This window comes from Mus musculus, chromosome 1, assembly GCF_000001635.26.
Source record: "Mus musculus strain C57BL/6J chromosome 1, GRCm38.p6 C57BL/6J".
NCBI lineage: Eukaryota > Metazoa > Chordata > Mammalia > Rodentia > Muridae > Mus > Mus musculus.
In genome coordinates this window covers 70,278,932-70,300,120 of record NC_000067.6, presented here as the reverse complement: position 1 = coordinate 70,300,120, position 21,189 = coordinate 70,278,932, and the positions used below count along the sequence as shown (strand labels likewise).

General features: G+C 37.3%; 1 protein-coding gene across 2 annotated transcripts in view; it reads right to left on the bottom strand.

Moving 5' to 3' along the window:
• Positions 1 to 21,189, bottom strand: part of Spag16 (sperm associated antigen 16) — an 898,261-nt gene that overhangs the window by 425,012 nt on the left and 452,060 nt on the right. For both annotated transcript variants that reach the window (NM_029160.3, NM_025728.4), the window contains one exon: positions 353 to 538. In NM_029160.3, coding sequence (NP_083436.2) covers positions 353 to 538 — 186 coding nt within the window. The remainder of the gene's footprint in view (positions 1 to 352; positions 539 to 21,189) is intronic.

Genomic DNA, 21,189 nt, shown 5'->3' with positions numbered 1-21,189 from the left:
ATGACAACCAAACTAAGAGACACAGCAATCTTGTGCAAAGTATAGCAAAAATTCGGGTTAAAATAAATATTTATTTCCATCAGCTCTTAAAAAACAGCTTCCAGTTGACGAAACTTCTAATCTCTTAACACAGGCTTGGTCTTGTTCTAGATGCTCAGAAAGCAATTATTGCATCAACAAAGAAAAATAAAGTTAGAAATGGATTTCATCAAGATTATTTACGTCACTCTCTGTAATCTTTGCAACAAACAGCTTCTTGTAAAGATTCCCAGTGGCAGCACTGAGGACAACACGACTCTATTCCCACAAATGTCTAGCAGTATAAAAGAATGACGTTTAAAATACTTTTTACCTGTTGACATCCCAGATTTTACTCGTCATATCCAGTGAGGCAGAAGCCACGAAGTCACCACAGGAGTGCCAGGTGCAGGACCATACGGCATGGTTGTGTCCTTCAAGGGTCAAGGTGCATTCACCTTTGTTGAGGTCCCATAGTTTGATTGTGCTGTCACCACTTGAGGTAGCCAACTTGCTGCCACTGTTTGCAAGAAAAAAAGACAATTTTAAACAAAGTAGTTCATTTTTGTGAACCGTGTGTGTGTGTGTGTGTGTATGTGTGCATGTGTATAATATATAAGTATATATTTATATTTCATATGAATATACTATTTTGAGTGATGAGTATATTTAATTTAAGGTTTGCTTTAGTTAAGCACTTAAATTTAAATGGCTACATTTCATGATAATATTTGAGTCCACACAATTATTTACTTTGATTGATTAAGAATTCATGCTTTGAGATAAACCGCTACTGTGAACCTTTTAGATTAGATCTTCTAGAATACTCATGATTAATGTACCAAAATAGCACTTTCTCTTTTACACTGAGTTAAGTTCAAGGTTATGTGTTACACTATAAGAAAAAAGGAGACTTCAAAAATGAAGACCATCTAGATGTGCTAAGACCCTTTGAAAATATAATAGAAAGAAAGCTGCTGTCATTGACCTGTCTCCTGCTGATTAAATTCTTCAAGAAGATGAGGAAGGAGATGATTTTTGTGCTATATCATTAAAATGAGATTTTGAAGTGACTGGTTAATTGAGGATGAATCATTTGATATTCTATTGAAATTATTAGCAGATAGCATCAAAGGTGGAACTTCCCAAGAGTGGACACTGAGTCCAGTTTAGGAAACTGTGGTTGTCAATGATCAGAAGCAGCTAGCTTTACTCCGGGTGTAGGTCTAGAATATCAGCTGCAAGCCAACCTCACTTCGGTTATCTCTGTGTGAGTTGACCCTAAATAGTCTTTACGTTCTTTACTAGCTTTTACCCCCCGAACCAGGGTGGAGCTCACCTTTTACCAAGGAAGCTTTATTTTGTAGCAGCAGGAGATCCTTACAGAAAGCCACACCTCCTCAAAATGAGAACAAGTGAGCTCCATGCTTACTAGTGGGACCCAGGATTAGTATTTAGAATGCAGTTAGGAACTGTGTTGGTCCTGGAAGGTGGCAGTAGACATAGGAGTTGGGGAGAGAGGAAAAGGACAGAAGAGATGATTTAATTATTTACTACATTATAAAAAATGGCAAAATGAGAAGAGGTATTTGATAGTTAATGGCGAACATCTTTTTTATTCTAAGTAGGACATGAAATTATCATTGGTACAGGAGAAATGGCCAGCACTGACAGAGAGATCTTGATAGTGTTGCAGACATGGTGATTATGTGGACTGAAGATACTATTATCAAAGTCAAATTAGCATAGCTGAAGACTTTCCATTTGACAGCCAATGTTTGCCAGTTAGAAAATAGTTTTTGTTTTGTAGCAATTGATTGTTTATTCATGAACTAACCATTTATACTTTAAGTTTTTAATATTGAATACCAAACAATAAAAATTACATTTATCCAAAATATTTAAGCAAACATAAAACAATCCCTTCATTCTTTCCTCCCCCCCTCTCCCTCCCTTCCATCCTTTCTTCCTTTCTTCCTTTTCTATAACCTGTTTCTGATGGGCAAAGAAGCTATCATGGATGAAAATCTTCATCTAGGGTAGGAAATACTGTTGACTTTTTGCCTGTGGCTGAAGAACTCTCCAGATAACGTTAATATATTTTTTTTTCCTAATTTAAGACACAACTGGGATGTTGTATGGTCATATCTTTATAAGTGTCACAAACTGATATTTAATAATAAAAACAAATATTTAAAAGTTTTAAACATTATAGCTCATAGGTGTAAATAATTCTAAGTAAAAAGAAAAACAACTCTTCAAATATTGTTTTAAAATATTTTCACCTTTCAAACTATGTGTCTTAAAATATGTAACACTGTATACTTTTGGTTCTTGTGAAGATAGAGGACATGTGAGGGACAGAGGGAGGGAGCCATGCACACCTGGTGCCCCTCAAAGTCAGAAGAGGGTGCTGGGTCCCTGGAACTAGAGTTACAGATTGTTGTGAGCTATTATGTAGGTTCAGGAGACCGAATCCAGGTCTTTTGCAAGAGCAGTAAATGGTCTTAACCACTGAGCAATCTCTTTAGCCCTATGTGTTCCTCCGACATCTATGGCATACTTTTGATTGAGGGACTGTTTCTTTATGCAATGAGGAATGAGACATTCCAAAAGAAAATTGGTGTGTTGATATAACACTTTTTTTTTTTTGTATTATAAGACACCTTGCTAGACAGGACAAAAACAGAGTTACAAAAGATCTAACCTGTTCTTAATTATATTTCATATTGATTGTATTATTTCATATCATCTTGTATTGATGCAATTGTTTAGGTTGTAGAAGGAAAAGGAAAGCTGATAGGCTGATTTATGTAACTTTAAACAGATCAGAGCCAATGATGTTGCCACAGAAATTAGATAGAGGGGTCTTAGAAAACCATTCAATGTTTTAAAACTAAAATATTTGGATTTTATTTCATTTTGTTTTTCTGATTACACAAGGCATCCTACTGAGTAGTTTTTGCTATTAACATGTACATATACATGATATTAAAATAAAGTTTTCTTGTAAAACAATCTTGTGTAATCAGAACATTTTGATGTTATACATTGTTAAGGTCTATTTTCCTTGTGTGGAAATGATTATTTGGGTTATCTATTTTAAACTTTCTTTTCTTTTAGCAAATGATTATAATTTAAGAATTATTTATTACATATAACATAGCAGATAAAAGAAAATAATCAATGTTTAACAGAGTCTATAAGACTCGTTCTTTACTAAACAAAAGATATGAAGGTTGTATTTACATTTAAAAGGAAAACTCAGTTAATATCTGGTATGCCCCAACAGTGACTAGAGCCATAATTCTCATAAAGAGGTATTAAGCCAGAGAGACAAAGCCTGTGTTCTCAAGAGGCTTGTCTTCAAACTGAAGTGGGAACTGAAGGAATCAAGTAAATGAGCTAGTACAACAGGTACAGTGTCCTCTGTAGGGGGAGCTTAGGGTAGCCACTGCAAAGAGGGACAGTGAGCTAAAAGCAGACAGTCAGGCAGCAACCAAGAAGAGCCACAGCTAACTTTACAGGAAGCATAGGACACAGTTCTAAGTACAGACTGCTCCAAGACAGTCATGACATGATTAAGAGGATCCAGGAGACCTGAAGGGGTGGCTGAAGGATTGTGGGAGGAGAGAGAGAGAGAGAGAGAGAGAGAGAGAGAGAGAGAGAGAGAGAGAGAGAGAGCCTGTCCAACAGGAGGAGCCAACTAGAGGTCTCTGCTGGTCCTTGGTCATAAAGATCCTTGAAAAACCATCTAAGGGCTGAGATTTTACCCAAGAGGTTTATTGATTCATGTACCAGCTGATTAAAATGCTGCAGATTCAGTGCTAGACAACTCAATCCATCTTTGCCTGTGATACCAGCACATTATGCCATCTTCCCTGCAGGGCAGCTATGGATCCTGTCCTACACTAGGAAGCTGTCTAAGGCCCAGGACTTGCATAGCTTTAGTCTTTCCTCTGCTTTTGCTTTATCACAGAGGGGAGTCTTTAAAAACCTCTTTAAAATGGTATCTTTAACACATTGCTTCCCTGGCATTTGTTTGTTTCCTTCCCTTCTTCTCCTCCTCCTTCACCTTTTTTTCCCTTACCACTATAACCATTTATTCATTTTTGGCTTTCCTCCCTGAGAATGAAATTCTGTTTGGGTTTGAAATGACTAGTTGTTTGGCTATGCCTTTTTCATACTAACCCTCCATAAATGTTTAATTAAATTGTACATGTGGAGATGTTTTCCTTTTTAAAGGTCTAGTAATATTCATATAATATAGTATAGTATAATATAATATAATATAATAATATGATATATTATCAAAAGCTTATAGAGTGTGTGAATGAGTGGGTCTCTGTTTCTTATGTCTTCTCTTAACACTATGTTCTTGTCCTTTGCAGCATCTAACACTATCTCAGGAGTCTCTTTACTGTTGGACAGTAACAAAGACAGCAAAATGCTACTGCTGAAGCCGCTGCTTGATAAGCTGTTACCTTGTAGCACCATGCGCCATAGAGTGGATTGGGGATGAAGTGCTCTGGGGAATTTCAGTTGAGTCACTGAACAGCATCAGGAGATTTCTTTTGTTGCCAATGGGAATCAGTAGTGAACTCTCTGTAGCTTTTTACTGATAGACAGGACTGAAGTCAGTTTATGTGCATTGTGTATGTCAATCCAACTTCCGGCTTTATTTTATTTGTCATTCACCTTAATTGTCTTTATAAAAACTTGATGTTTAAAATATTTCTATATTCTTTTGGATTTAAAATACAGTTTAAAATGTACAAAATGTACTAGCTTTTAGGGATACAAAGATATACTCTTCAATGACTTCATGTATTTATAAGCTTCATAAGTTTATGACCAATTAATTCCAATATTTTCTAAGGTTGTAACAGACGAACATAGTGGGCAAAAATGATGGAACAAAGAAAAGGGGCAGAAATGGGCCCAGACAGGCTTTAAAGGTAAACACACCTGAACAAACTCTATGCATATAGGCACATGTTTGCAACACAAAAATAGAGGGTCAGAAGAAGGTTTGATGGTGTAGCAAATTATGGTATATTCTCTGATTTTGGTTTTGAAGTGTTTTTTTCACTCAAGAAGAGTCACACATAATCAGACATAGTAGACAAGCAACAAGCAAATACCACCCTGTAGTCCTGTGGAATTGAGTCTCTGAGCAGGGTGTCAGGCCTTGGTGAAGTGTAAGCAGATGTTCATTTGTGGGACAGGAAGGGCAGGCTTGCTGCAGGAGCAAGACAGGAGTTGTGTGGCAGAATGACAAACATCTCTAATGTAGACTTTCATTTAATATTATGTTTAATTACTTTTATATCTGTGGTTTGCATACCAACAGTCATTCCTGGATGAGGAAAACGCATCTCAAGCGTAGGCTTCAGTCTCATAGGTGTCTTTCATGTTTAGTCAAAGCATTTTTCCAACTCTAACTTGTACCCCAGCCGATGGTGCTTGCCCTTCCTGCAATGAAAAGCGCCCCTGGGAAGCTGCTGCTTCTATGCCTGCCTTTGACCTCTGAGCTGACTGAGTGAAACTCCTGAGTCACAGAAATTTTCAATATAGCCTGTTCTGACTTCCAAGAGGACACGGTAACCAACCAAAAAATCGTGAGCGTGGCATCAAGTCTTATGAGGATTGATTTGACAATAGATTCGAGGTTGGTGGAGACAGGATATACTGTCCAACACCTGCAACTCAAAATAAATGTGGAACGGAATCAAATCGTTTTTCAGCATTGCTACTCCGACCTGCTTCACAAAGAGCTTCAGGTAAGAACAGTGGAGAGCTATGCTTTGTACAAACTTGGGAAAAGTTCTAAATGGAATTTAGACACAGTATGTGTGTATCCATGTTCCTCTGTGTGTGTGTGTGTGTGTGTGTGTGTGTGTGTGTGTGTAGAGGTCAGTGGTCACCAGGAGGTGACAGGATTTTTCCTCTGAGGCCGGAGCCTCTCTAATTAGGTTAGCTAGCTGCTCAGCCAGAAATGGGGATTTGCCTGTAGAGACAATAATTGCCAATGATTATTATCTACCCCTACCTGAAAGGGGTAAATAGAAATAATAGAATAATTCTTTGCCATTGAATACTTGAGAAGGAGCTATTGGTGCCGAGCTCCAAAAGACCCCAAGTCCATGCTTCAGCTGCCCACACTACTAAGAGCTCTGACGAGGAAGGGCAAAATCCTACCATGGTACCTGGAACATTGTTTCTGCTATAAAAGTTGGTGCTTTTCATAATTGGTATCACAATAACAGTATTTTAGAACTTTGTAATTGCAACCCCCCTGGGTTTGCTATGAATCACATACCCCTAAACCTAATTCTGTTTACAAATTATTTTATTATTATTATTATTATTATTATTATTTATTATTATTATTTCACCACTTACTCTCTAAAGCACCTTCTCTATTTCTTTCTTCAGAGTGGATGTTTCCTGTGGAGTGTGGTCCCTTCTCAGGCAACTGCACCCAGGAATGTTCCCACCAGTATCCCACCCTTCCTCTGAGTCCCCAAACAGATTTGGGGAAATGCATAAGTTTCAGGGATTCTCCTCGTGAAGTTGCCTCGCTTAGACTCTGGTATATGACAGATGTCAGCACAATTCTTCCTGCTCTCGAGCATGACATGGCTTTCTTCCTTGTTCGGCCTTTGACTGCCCGTTCACATTCCAGCCCTCTCTGCATACACTTGCTTGCCTTGACCTGTAGGTTCCATGACTGCACTGTACCCTAGGTATCTGGTAGGCTCACAGAGTGCAACCATCACATTCTTTATCAGACATTTTTCTCTTTCATAGACTATGAACGATGTTCTTAGCCTCCTGTACCTGAGTGTAACAACAGCCTCGCTTTATTCTTTATCTCTTTGGATGACAACTGTCTGCCATGTGCTGTGCTGCTGTGCACACTAGTTCTTGAGGTGTTCTCTCCCTCTCTCTCCCCCACACTCTGTGTTGTGTATGTGTTTTCATGTGTGCATGTATGTTTGTATTCATGTATGTATGTACATGTGTATTCGTGTGTGTGTGTGTGTGTGTGTGTGTGTGTGTGCAAATGCACAGCCAATGCATGTGAAGGCCAGAGGATTGTCTCCAGTGTCGTTGCTCAGACATCTTGCACATTGTTTCTTTGAGGCAGGGTCTCTGAGCCAGGCCTGGATCTTGCCTACCTCTGACCCCAGTTCCCTGCTTCCCAGTGTGTGGTATCATGCTTACCCTTAGCCACGGGTTCTGCATATACAAAGCAGGTCTTCATGCTTGCATTCTAGCAATAGAACTGCAGCTACTCTATCCCAACTCATAACTGGTTTATCTTTATTAATCAGCATATACATTGCCATTTTTTTACTTCAAACTTTCCCTCATTGCCTCATATTCTGGCACTAAAAATAGGACTATACTTATGTCTACATACAAAAATATAAGATTTGCTTTATTTACATTTCATTTGCAGGCATTAAATACCCTTACTATTTGCTTCTCATGTTTCATTATTTCTTTTAGCCTCCTGTGAGCACCGTCCTTTTGATGAGATCAGTTTCTTTCGAGAAAAAAATGGCTGACTCTGCCTGGTTATACTGTATTCCTACCCTGAAACTTTATTGAGCAATTAAGTTTATAAAGCCATTTTTCAGAAGTCTAAACACCATTTATTCAACCTAAGTACCATTAATCTAAGCCATGTTTAAACGTAGCTAATTTACTCTCCTGTCCTTTCCATTACTGCAGATGTAGATGAGCAAAAGAAGCAATCAGAACAACATGTAAAACATCAAAGCCAAGGATCTCGCCATCACTACACACTTCTCTGCTCTGCTCTGAATGCCATCGAGCTGAGCAGTGAATGGGGAAGCTGGGGCTGTGACTAGGCAGGTATCCTCTAATGTTTATCCCCTCAATATTACAAGATTCAACATGTACTTAGATACACATCACCAAGGTTACAACATTCACTATAAATGACATTTTTCCTAAAAGGATAAGCAGGTTGTTTAGTATCAACTCTGAGTTCTTCATCATGAGTTTAAAGTGAATTAAGTTGAATATTCAGTAGCCCTTCACTCCTGGAAATAAGATAAGCTAGAGATTAGCAGTAAGTAGAACTCATCTGCTCTCATCATCTCTTTGTCCTGTAAAGGCCTTGCTTCTTTTGAAACATGGAGCGTTTCAGTATTGCTATCTGTAAAAGACAAATGACACCGCTCCCTTGTGATGCTACAGGAGCAGGTCGAACTAAGACTAAGAGAACACAACAAGTAAATTCTGTAGATTCTCTTTCAACTTGTTGCTTGCCCAGGACACAGTGCTTTTGGAGATTTGGAAGATAAGTAACACGGAACAAAAGATCCTCTTTTCTGTGGTTTGTTAATGGGATCAGGGATGATCATTACAACTTCCAAGTTCCAGGAAATCTATCATTCTCACAGAAAAATTAGAGTTTATGAATAAGATAAGGTGAAGTCCCAACTATGCCGACTTGGTAGGTTACTTGCTATAGGTAGAAATTTCAGTATTGAAAGAGGAAGGAGGAAGGAGAGGAGGGAGATATTACTGGGAGCAAATTTTAGTTCTCAGAATTGCTATCTCCCATATATTGAAATATTCTTAAGAAAATAACTATTTTGCTGTTCACAGAAATATTAGAAATATAAGCCTAAGGCTTTCTTGGTGGTACAATATAATAATTTCATACCCAGTAGATTTTGTGAAGTTTTATTCTGCACTGTAGTATAATGTATTAAGAACACTGTTTACATAGGAATTCAGGGGTCTTCTAAGGATTTTACACATAATACATATTTGAGTATTTAAATATTTATCTCCTTCAATTATCAGATATACTACTCTTATTATTGAGGTGCATGTTTGTTACTTTGACGATATATGAACTTGAAGAATTTTCTCTATTTGTACTTTTAATTAATATTTTAAATATAAATGTTTTTATCATTGCAAAATATATCTTTCTGAAATTTCAAGCAAGCTACAGAATTGTTGAAGAATGAGAAATGACAGCTTATGAAGCAGAGATACTTAAGCTGTTGCCTTTATGATAACCCCTGATAGTTCTTTCTCTCTTTATAGCTTACAGGGCTCTAAAGTTACTTGAAAAACAAACAAACATCAAAATAGAAATATAGTATAGCATTTCAGATCACTCATGTAAATGGAAATTCAATGAACACAGTGGATTGGATTTCATTCAGTTGCTCAGAATAAAGTCACATGCTCCAAATGGAGGAGTGAGGGAAGGAATATTTTCTCTATTTCTGCATTTACTCTTCACTGGCATCATTCAGAATGAATGGTTTGAAACTGGGCTCTTGGACCTCAGCTTCCTAGGGACACAAAGTACACAATGGCAGTGTGTTCTCAATATAAAAAGAAGTAGTGGGATTCTGACTATCAGGAGACAGAGCTACAGGATTCTTCAAAACCTGTCTTAGAATAGTGATTGTTTGCTGCCCAACAGGGCCACTGCAGCAACAACTGCAATCAATGATGGAGCACCATCAATGTCCATGTGTGCTCACAGAACCCAATAGTCAACATAAGCAGCTTTGAGTAACTCGGTCAAATTCAATCTCTCTGACCTGCTGCAAACCATCTAACTCAGATACACTAGGACTTGGGACTTAAATTCATGTTTTAACATGTCTTCCAGTCATGGTGGTGAATGCTAAATCTTGAAAATACTGTAACAAGCTTTCTAAGTAGAGTGAATTTAACTCTCACTATGTTATCTTTTAAATATAATTTGTTTCATTTTTACATCATGTAGTTTGTACAATATTTGAACTTCTTAAAGGACCCACCTGAATAAAGCCTGATGAATACATTATTCCAATTCAAAGCTTATCTTCACATGTATAATTAAGGAAAACCTATTGACAATCATACATTTGCTGTTACACATACATGCAGACATATAGTTATGCAAACATGAATCCAAATGTAATTTAGATTCATGTGTAGGTACATTTGCACTACAGAGTGATAGTAAAACATTCTGTGATATTATTGCCATATAAAATGTCTATAAAATATCTGACAAGAGAGCATGCCAACTCTCATGTACGACCAGTTCTCATCTTCAGATCTTGTTTATATCTAACTTATTGACTATGGCGACCCTTTATGTAACTCAGTTGCAAAGCATATAGACCTGGCCAAGGTGATGACAGCCTTAAGAAGCCAAAAGATCGAACTTGGAGGGACAAAGCAACTGTGCACTAATAATGAGAACTACTAAGACGAAACTCATCACAATTAAAACATGCCTGACAGTATTATTATTTTACTGACTAATGACATTTAAATACATAGCAAATTTGTTTGAAAGGGTATTTGTCAATGGGAGATTTGACACAAAAAACTATTAAATAATTTTTGTGGAGAAATAAAGAAACCTTGCGTTATCCTGAGCTGTTCTAATGTAAGAGTTTATGAAATGAAACCCCTCCCCTAAAAGCTCAGGGATCCAGGAGAGAAGAAGGGATATTTGTAGAACCCAGTGGTGGGAGATGATTCCAAGGGAACAGTGTCCTGCAAGATGCAACAGGATGAGTGCACATATAAACTCAGCAACTGTGGCAGCGTCCGTAAGACCTGCACAGATTCAAACCAGACAGGTACCTGGACTAGGATGAGGAAGGAGGCATGAGGTCCCATCCCTAACTAAAGAAATGTCTATGATTTATCCCTGCTGACAAAGGGAAAATCAGTTTTCTCCTCTGGAATGCCCCCTGGATATACTGACCATGGCTCAGGGCAGGCCCCATGGCTAGGAAGTTGGCCAACACTAAACAAATCCCCTGTCTTTTAATACAAAACAAACTTCAAGTTTTTCTATGAGATCTTTGTTTCATTTTATCTTGTTTGGTACATTTTTTTCTTTTAGTTTTTTTGTTTGTTTGTTTGTTTAAATTTTTGTTTATGTTTGTCTTGGTTTTGAGAGGGAAGGAGGAAGAGAGGAGAGAGGGAGAGTCAGAGAGACAGAAGTTTAGTGGGTAAAGAGGTGGGAAGTATCCAGGAGGAGTTGGGTGGAAAAATAATGATCAAAATACATTCCATAACATCTTTAAAATAAATTTTAATAGCTGTTTAAAAAGTCACTAGGCTCAAATGTGGTCTCCTGGTAACTCTAACAGACAAAGATTGACCTGAGAACATGTCAAAGACAGAAATCCTCTCCATGCTGTGTCCTTTGGACTTGGACTAGATAGAGAATCCACCGTGGTAGACCAAGAGAATAGCATACATGGCCCAATTCCTTCTAAGCATGCTCGCAAGATGCCTATTTAAAACTGAAGAAAAGTAAATGAAAACGATAATGTGCCAAGAGGAATAGAGCTGCACCATGAGCACGCGCCTTCAGCATCTCAGATTATCCCCCAACCCCAACATCAACAACTTACAGTAGAAGCCAATTTGCAGTGAGACATTTTTTATTATAAAGTTAGGATATAGATATTTGTTTGTTTATTATGTATGATACAGGATGCAATCATCCTTACTCAACCAAGGTACCTGTGACACATCACCTACTCTAGGTGACAGGTGTTCATTTTGGCTCCTATAACTCCAGAACACTTTTCTTCTGCCAACATTCATTTTCTAAAAACGAGTTACTTAATAAGACTGCTTCCATTTGTACTTTTCTGCAATAATTGCTGCCTGGAAATATTTTCCAGTCACCATCAGTTGTGTGCTAGAATATGGCTCCAATTAATTTCTTTACATGAGAGGCTTGGGTTTTGTTTCAAGTGGCTTACAGAAGGATTTGTTTATACCCTATTGGTTCTTAATAGGGTAATCTTGCTTATAGATTATATTCCATGCAGTGCTTGCATTTAAGGGACATTTGAGCCTGGAGCAATCTATCAGATGTAAAATTGCATAAAAGAAAAAATATTACTAATATTTACCTTTAACATAATCATTTGGTGATGAGTCTTTCAAAGTGCATTATTTCTCAGAGCAGAGTGATTTAATTAGTAAAGTATTAAACACTATCTTCCTTGTGTGTGTCAACTTGTTCATCAACAAGGATTCACTATCAATAATGTAGCAAATCTCCCTTCTTACAGAACAAGCATACTGACCCTGTATTGAATGATGCTCTGTCAACTATATGTTCCTTTTTGGCTTGTTTGTTGTACACATGTGGAAGGTCACACCCAAGGTCTTGCATGTGTGGAGCAAGTTGCCTACCATAAAGTTATTGAATACATTTTAAAGAACAGAATTGTTATATGCCATATAAATAAACATTAAAAATGAAGAAAGCACAATTTATTAATACATCAAAAGTCTATCCTTCCAGCAATAACTATAGTCAGTATTTACCAAAATTTATTTCTAGAATTGTTCTTGTGCCCAATTTCTCATTGTAAATAAAGAAATGAATGCAAAGGTGTCAGAATAGAAATGGAAGAAGTGACAATTCAATTGTGTTAACTTTTAGGTAGCATTTTGCCAAAATTGAAACCACACGACTCATTTCTTTAAATTCACAGTAATTTGTAAATTCACTTATAATAGTTGCTATTGTCTTAAGTTTATTTTTCACTCTATGAAAAAAACATTAAAAATGTAAATTGCTAGTATTTTTAACTACAAGTTTTAGATGAAATGATGCTTTGAGGATACATCAACTCTGTGGTATCTTTTCAGATACCACAGAAGTTCCCATGTTTGATAAAGAGAAAACATTAGACCAGTTCAATTTAAGAGTCATTTTATAAAATGCATTGCCAATACTCTATCCAGAATGCCAGGATCATGAGAGAAAGAAGAATGGGAAACCACCAGAGATCAGAGAGGAGAGACATCTAAGATCATGCAATGGGAGCTCTCAGATTGGATTCTGAAACACAACATGGAGAGTGGGAATGTTGCTGTTTTTTTTAATTTAATTTAATTTAATTTAATTTAATTTTATTTTTGGAAACACTCGGTGTAAAGTAGTATCCTAACATCAATGTCCTGTTTTGTTAATTTTACTAACTTTATGTAAGATGTTAATATTGAGTAAGATGACTGGAGGTAGAACAGGAACTCTGAATTGTGTTTACAAATCTTCTACTTTAAATTTATTTAAACTTAATTTATTAAGTTTAAAATGGATCACCATATCCTGACCCACATCTTAGGGTGGAAGACTCCACCCCTGTCAGTGGCCAGGCTAGCATCCTGAACCTAAGGTAAAATCACCCTTCCAACCCAGCCACATGTGCCCAGCATAACTCCAAGTGCCCCATGCTCTCCTTTTTCACTGTATTCCCTTGCTCCGAGATCATGAGATCAGGAGAGCTGTCCCTGCCCCTCATCTGCTGCAGCACTTGGGAGAGGTGGCCCTGCACCTCATCTGGGCAGCACAGTATCGTAGTTGCCAGGGTTGCCAGTGAGCCAGACCAGAGGATATGAAAGCAGTAGAATCCACAGGCTGATCAGCTCAGATACTTCTCAGGCTCAATCAGATAAAAGGCTTTGAATTGGCCCACCCAAACCTCTACCCCATTGATGAACTGCTGCTTGCATGAAGGGGCTGATCCTACAGATCCAAAACTACAGGATCTCCATGACACGGGGCACCAATAGGGAAGTCTCAGTGAGATCCTGATATGGATAGAGTAACAGAAGCCAGAGGGCTTATGCCAGGCCAATGGGTCAATGTAATGAGCACTTGCAAGCACAAAAGTATGGACAAAATGTTATACAGTAGGATATAATGTGATAAACTACAATTTCCAAAATGAGATTTTTTTTATACCATATTGCCAGGAGGTTGCCTGCATAGATACCGATACAAGTGGAGAGGGGGTGAGTGGGGGTTGGGTGCATCATATGACATTTGTTCACATAGAACCAATAGAATGTTCTTTTAAAAAGTTAAAAATGGATTAAGATAAAGAACAAAAGAAACAAACCGAATCACTTTCACACAATGCCTGCCAATGCCCAGCTTTGAAGAACACAGGAATTAGGATGTTAAACTCTTCTTCTTTAGTAGATTCCAATTGGTACACACTCCTCAAGTTTTAAAATATATTCCCACATAGCACACCCTGTTCTAATCTTAACCAGCTTTGACATTACCAGTCCTTTACACACAGATTCACTTTCTTGTGTTTGTTTTTAGTCTGTTTTTATGGTTGGGTACCAGGCTTGCCCAGTGTCTTATAGATGTTATTTATTCCAAGTGGTACCCTTGAGCTCTAATATATTTATGAACTGTGTGATGCCATGAACATCTTGTTAGCAGGGCTCCAGCATTGTCTTGCATGGAATATTCTAGCCCGTTGTCCCTGCGCCTCTGCCCTCATTTGTCTTGGTAGATGCTCTCTCATTTTTGGTACTGCCACTATATTTATGGATTTCCTTCCCTGAGGCCAGGTGTATGCGAATGTGTTTTTTGAACTTTTTAATAGGCATGATTAACAGAGCTTCTTCAGATGTGATGCACTAGGACTGTAGATTTCTTTAACTTTGTAGATTCAGCTCTATCACTTTCTGGCATTCTTGGCTGCTGCAAAATATGTGAAAATAGCCTGTTTTTGTTTTCTGTCTCTTTGTAAATAATTTCTCACCTCTTTTGTGGGCTTATCACTGGAGTCCATAATTAACAAGGATTCATCTTGAAAGTGCTATATCCTAAAACTTGATTTTGGTTTGTTTATTGACTTTCCACTTAAAGAAACTTTTAACGCATTTGAATATGTTTGCTTTCGTTGGTGTTGTTGTTCTTTTGTGACCATGACAGTAGTTTTATATTGGAGCATTTGTCTTTCACTTTGGGTCTCTTCTCCCCAGTGTTTACAACAACTTTGTTATTTTCTCTGTAGTTACAATGATAATTACAAGCTTCTGTGAAAAGAAACCCATTTTGGTTTGACATGCTGGGAGTAAATTCTCCTCAACCTTCTTAATTAGTTACTTCCTATTAAAGTTTAGTAGCCAAAATGTTGTAGTTTTCATGTCTATTCCATTTATACGGAGAGGAGTTGGGGGTAGTTTGTGATGTGTAGGGCCATGTGACTTTGGGTTCTTTGTGTGTGTGGACAAGGTAGGTCTATGTGAATGTGTGTAATATGTTTGAGTTTGTGTGACTATGCAGGGGTATTTAGGAATATGTGTAGGTGGATAGGGGATTTGAATATGTATGTATATAGATGTGTTTGTGTATGTGTGTTCAAAATATATGTGTAGATTGGGAGATATTTCCAAGGTCTAGGTGTGTGTGATATATGTATGTGAGGGTGTTGGTATGAGGGAGATCTGGGTGTAAATATTCTGTGTGTACATGTACCATGATTAGTATACTGGTGTATATATAGTATCAGGGGGCATTGGTATAGTAGAGTGTGTTTAGGTAGGAAGATGGGGGTTGCCTGGATTATGGAGGGCTGTGTATAGTGTGTGGTGTGTAGTTAGTATGTAGGTACTTGTGTATATGCATGCATATGTGTTTAGGTGAGAGTGTAGTTGGTGAGTAGGTATGTATTTATGTTTGAGTATGTATGCAAGTGTGATGAGGTACAGAGGAGATTAACTGGATGATGAGACGTTTTTAGAGACAGCAGACAAGGGAGATGCCCTAAGAAATAGTGTTTCTTTTGTTTTTGAAGGTCTTTCTACCAAGTAATTATTACTTCTCTAGAATACTGTTTTCTCCTATGGCTAGGTTCATCACTTGGGACTTTTCATTGATACACATGGGACTCTGAGAATGAAGTCACTTCCTCAAAGACAGTGAACTGTGGTAGATGATGAACTTCTGCTGTAAAGTCTCCCTTGCCCCACAGTTGCCTGTTCTTTTTAATTTGCATACCACTAAATTGTTGATTATTGTTGAAGAGTCCCAATATTTGAAGCTTTACTTCCTGGTAACATGTGTTCTTCCTGAAGAATTTACTGAAAATAGAGATGTTACACAAGATTTTGTTATGTGAGAATGTAATTTTCAATAATGTCTGGTGAATTATTTTGTCATATGTTTCTACTTTAATTCATATTTAACCAGAAAAGAGGACAAAATGCTATCTGATCCTCCTCAATCTGCATTTCTTCTAAGCAACATTCATATGTTTACTTCTTTCTAAATCCCATCAAGTGTAGTGCCACCTTGATGCCATATTAATCAAAAGTATACATTAAGACTCAGAAATTTTCAGTTGACTTTTAAAGAAAACTATTAATTTTTCATATGTAGTTACTGCATTTGTTTGCTGTTTAATTTTCCAAACCTTTGAAGCATCTAGATGGAATAGAAACCAAATGTTTCTTCAAAGTAAATGACAGAATTTTATATGGCCACAATTGAAAAGGTGATACTTAATTGGAATTGAAGAGAAAATCAATGAAGAAAGACCCCTTTACCCAATACTCTTTGAATGGTTGAAATATGTCAGGACCTCACAAGGAGAAGGATTTTGATGGACAGGTGAGAAGGCGGAGACTAAATGAAGAAGGAAGATTAAGCCACAGGAAACAGGAAACACAGCAGCATGGACTTTTCTGTACCCAATCTGTCAGTTACTTTTGGTAGTAAGGAAGAGGGTGTCACAAAATCAGAAAGTTCATCTGAGTCCTTTTCTGAAGGTCCTTGAATATCCCTCTCTGAAACATCATTCTTTTCTCTAAAAGGTATATGGTGGGATAATGACTGTCCTCCATGATAACAGTAGTAAAAAAGTACAAGAAAATCAATCAACATGGATGATATGGACTTGAGACATACTATGTGCCATGACCTACAGACCAGAAAAACCTGACCATCAAAGAAACTATTAGTCAAGGGGCAAATAATTTTTAGTGCCACATGGTATTAAGGTGGCATGACAGTTCCAGATCCATTCCTAATCCTATCTTCAGAGATAGATTATGAAATGGATGCTTGGATGGGAAAGTTATGGATGAATGCATTAATTTTGGATGGGAAAGATATGGATAAATGTCTTAATTTTGAAATTTTAGTAAAAATGTCCTTACAAAGCAAATTTGAAATCAATCCCTGTGGAAAGGTTGAGAGTTAAGTCTACAAATATTGAGGTGAATTTCTATTTCATTTATTTTATCAATAAGAGGAAAACCAGCAAAGGCTATGATAGGTCAGATAATCACCAAAGTCAGTTTTCTGGAGTACTATGAAATTGGAGAATTTTCTCTGAGCAAAATACAGGAAAGATGCAACTCTTGTTGAGTTTGTCAGTGTTGAACACAGCTAGCAACATGTAGTATATGCCATCTCCTTGAAAAAAATGACACAACACATTCTAAAGTTGCAAACCCAAAAGTTTATATTTTGGATATCTTAATAATGAACAAATAAATAATTTATTAATTAAATAATATAAAAGTAAATAAATATACAAAGAAATAATTTGCGTAAGTGGATCTGTGGAAATCTGTTTTAGTTTGTTATTGAGTTCCACGCCACCATGGCAAGAGCCCTAAACACTGAAGTCATGGAGACAGAAAAGTGTATGATTCAGGACTGACTCCTAAGACTGAGGCCCCATGACACAGACTGGGAAGCCAATTACTATAACACAGATCGGATCAGCACGAGGAAGGGCCATTTAGCTTGGGAAGGGGGAGGCTGGTAGGGAGGAAGTAAACATTTTAATCAAATCCAATAGACTGTTATTGATTTCTCCTTGCCAGACTTACCTTGTAGAATACTTATAATGCTTTTGACATTGAGATATTTGGCCAAAGCTATTGGATTAGTCAAGGCAAAGAGCTCAGCTACTGGTGTAATCTCTTGTATTTTCATTTAAATGTGATTTATTCCTTTCTCCAAAGCAGGCTCTTATTGATAAAATAAATGAAATAGAAAAATCCCAAAGGGAATTTAATGTCCACTTACACAAAATAGGTTTGCTAAGTGTGGTGATATGAGACTGTAGGCTTGTTTTTCTCCTCCTTTTATTTCCTTGTGGTTATTATTGCAAAAATCAAAACTAGTCATACTTTCTATCCTTTCATGTGCTATGCAGTTAGTTATCCTTGGTGCTGCAAATCACCAAAAGCTACCATTCTACATTATAACTGCAGGGTTTTTTTTTTTTAACTCAAAAATTTAATGTTATTTACTACCTTTAAGGCTGTACCTACTTGTAGATGAATTTTTTTACACTATGTCAAATCTTCAAAGCTTTTGATAAGAAGCCCACCAGGAAGATTTTTATTTTCTTACTAGCTTCATCAAAGTTAGCTCAATTGTCAACAATGTCTTGGCAAGCTTTGAAGCTGTCATGTTTAATATCCTGAGCAAGATTTTTGAATCAAGCTAAAATTTCACAACTTTCCAAATAGTGCAAAATGATGTCCTGGTTAATATTTAACAGAACTACAGTAGGTCTTATTGAGATTTATGCCAATCAAAGACAGCAAGTACATGAAGAAAAAATAATTTGTAGCAAAACTAAACTAAATTAAAATAATTTCTAATGAATATACATCAGACTATTTTCATTTGGACAGAGAATAAGTGAAAAAGTATAAGTTTTGTTTCTAACACATTTGTTCATAGCCTGGCCTTGGCAGTTAGTATTCAAACATGAGAAATTGGGACTCTTGTCCTCATTGTTTTACATGGAATGCCCAGGATGGTAACAATTAGAAGTTACAAGAATCAAGCTCACAGAAGCAAGGTTTGGGGCCACCTCTTTAATTCACTGCAGCAACACCTCTGAAATCTCTCATTACATTCACCAAACACATCAGGTTGAAAAGTACAACAGCCATCTTCTCTCCATAATGGGTTTCACACCTTCGTGGTGTTGGCCTTGTTATTAGCCTTCATTCACATAGCACTCGTCTCTGTTTCCTTTCACAGTCACGCTACACTGGAACACTCCTTGCTCCCTGGCTCTTCCTTCCTGGACTCTAATTGCAACTTAGTTCTTCTGCTCATTTCGAATATTGTACTTCTTTGATGAGTTTGTCCTTCCAATGTCCCAAAAGGAATGCTCACACATAGTTTCTCAAATTGACTCACTTTAGGGTAACAGTGTGATACATTGGTATCTTTATGAGAATAAAAGGAACAGAGTGAGATGCTTAGGTACAAATCCGATGCATGATTTCATTGTTCACAAAAAGTGAAAAATTTGGCAAGTTGTTACAGTTCCTCTATTTCATCTTTGGCTGAGTCTTGATTCCAGCTTTGTGGTCCTTACAGTCTTTATCTCTGAAATATGTCAATTCTAAGAACACTGCTGATTGATCTCTTGCATAATTGGACTTGCCAGTCTCTGAGCCTGAGCTTTCTGTGAGAACACCCCTAGCCTGGAGTAAGAAAGGCATAGAAAGTAAGACATATGGAAGACACTGTAGTACCTCTAGTAACTACAGTCTAGCTGATACTACCAGACACTGAACCACCCACATTACTTGGCCTCAGACCAGTAACAGGACGAAGCCCTGTTGATACTTGAAGATCATTACAGATAAGCCCAATCCTCATATATAGAAGATGAGCTGCCTACACACCTTTCCTATAATTTAAGAGTTTGGTTTGCTGCACACTGTCACTGTACTAATACCTTCTTTATACATGAGGTTAAATTTGTCTTTGTGATTAGGCTAATATATACTAAATGCTTCCCTGTAATATTCCACAGGCATTGAAAACTAAATAAATCCAAAAATTATTGTGAAATTTCTACTGATACATTCTTGTACACATAGTTCTTATCCTAGAACTTTAGCCTTTGAATTGAAAACAAGGAATCATAGAATTCTCATTCTTCCCCAGTCCCAGTTTGAGACCTTTTCATAGTCAACCAATCTTTAGGACTTCTTTGTAAGCCATTGTTTCCCTCTGTTTCAATTGACTTCACCACAGTGTGCTAGCTGGAACATTACATTGTAGTAGGTTAATCCAGCCACTGAATGTAATCTGTTAATTTACCTCCTCCTCAACAAGAATTAAACAGTGGAATGCATGTCATTCAAATAGTTAGTTTTAGGTAAATTCCACTGAAGAAGCGAGGTAGAAAATATCGACAGGCTTTCCCCAGTCTTCTGGATTATATTAATACACCTTTAGTAGTCTTTGCAACCTCTCCTTCTTTTAATTAGTCCTCTACAAGAGGTATGCTTTCCCTAAAGTTTTCTATTGCTATTTACCTGTGGGTCAGCCATTGCTAAGAAAAACTTTAGTTTCTCCAGTGACAAATGTAACAACAAAAACAAATTATGGCATACTGAATAGATAACCGAGTCTCTCCATTACTGTCCCTGTGTGTTGACAATAATACCTACTAGGAGTGCTTGCTGTCTTGAAACTACTTTGATTATGGTTACTGAGCTGTCTAAGTGGGTTATGTGGAGAATTTGATGGAGTCTTTTAAGAGAGTTGGAAAGAAAAGGATAGAATAGCAGTGTCATAGGTCAGCTTGCCAATGCAAACATGGATCAGATCTTGTGGCAATTTGAGTGAGAAATCTTCCCGGTAGCCTGCTGTATCCAGTCCCTTGGTCCCCAGTGGCTAGAGACCTTTGATGAGGTAATGGAACTTTTAGAAGCCATAGACTAGCTGGAGGAAGTGTGTCACTTTGTGCAGGATTTGAAGGTTTATAGCCTTGTCCCATACCCTATTCTTATTCTGTCTGCTTCCTGTATGAGTGTGACTCTCAGTTTCCTATTGCTACCACAATGATTTCTCTGTCAATATTAACATCTGTTCTTCTGGAAGTCAAAATCAACTCTTACATAAGTAGCTTTCAACAACAAGTAGACCTAAAGCCTATTCACAATAAAATATACCGGTGAGAGATGGTGGGAATTCCTAATCTGTGGGTGAGGTCTTTCTAGGTGTGATCTCTTCTGAATTTGAACATCTTCAGATATACCGAAATGCTTTTCTAGCATGAAAATGGGGGCTTTAGTAACATCATATGCTACAACAAAATTTTCTACAAACAGCAATAACTTCCCAAGATTTCCTTTTAATTTAGTCAGGCCATCAATCAGAAAGGTTAGGTCATACAAGTTAGTATTTATTTACTGTTTAGATACAGTTGAATGACTCATGTGTTAACTGGAGGCAAAATGTTAGTTCTTCATGACAGTGAACAGTTCCTGGTGGCATTATTTTGACAGCATTTACTTGATCTGAGAAACTTCATGCCTATGGAAATAGTG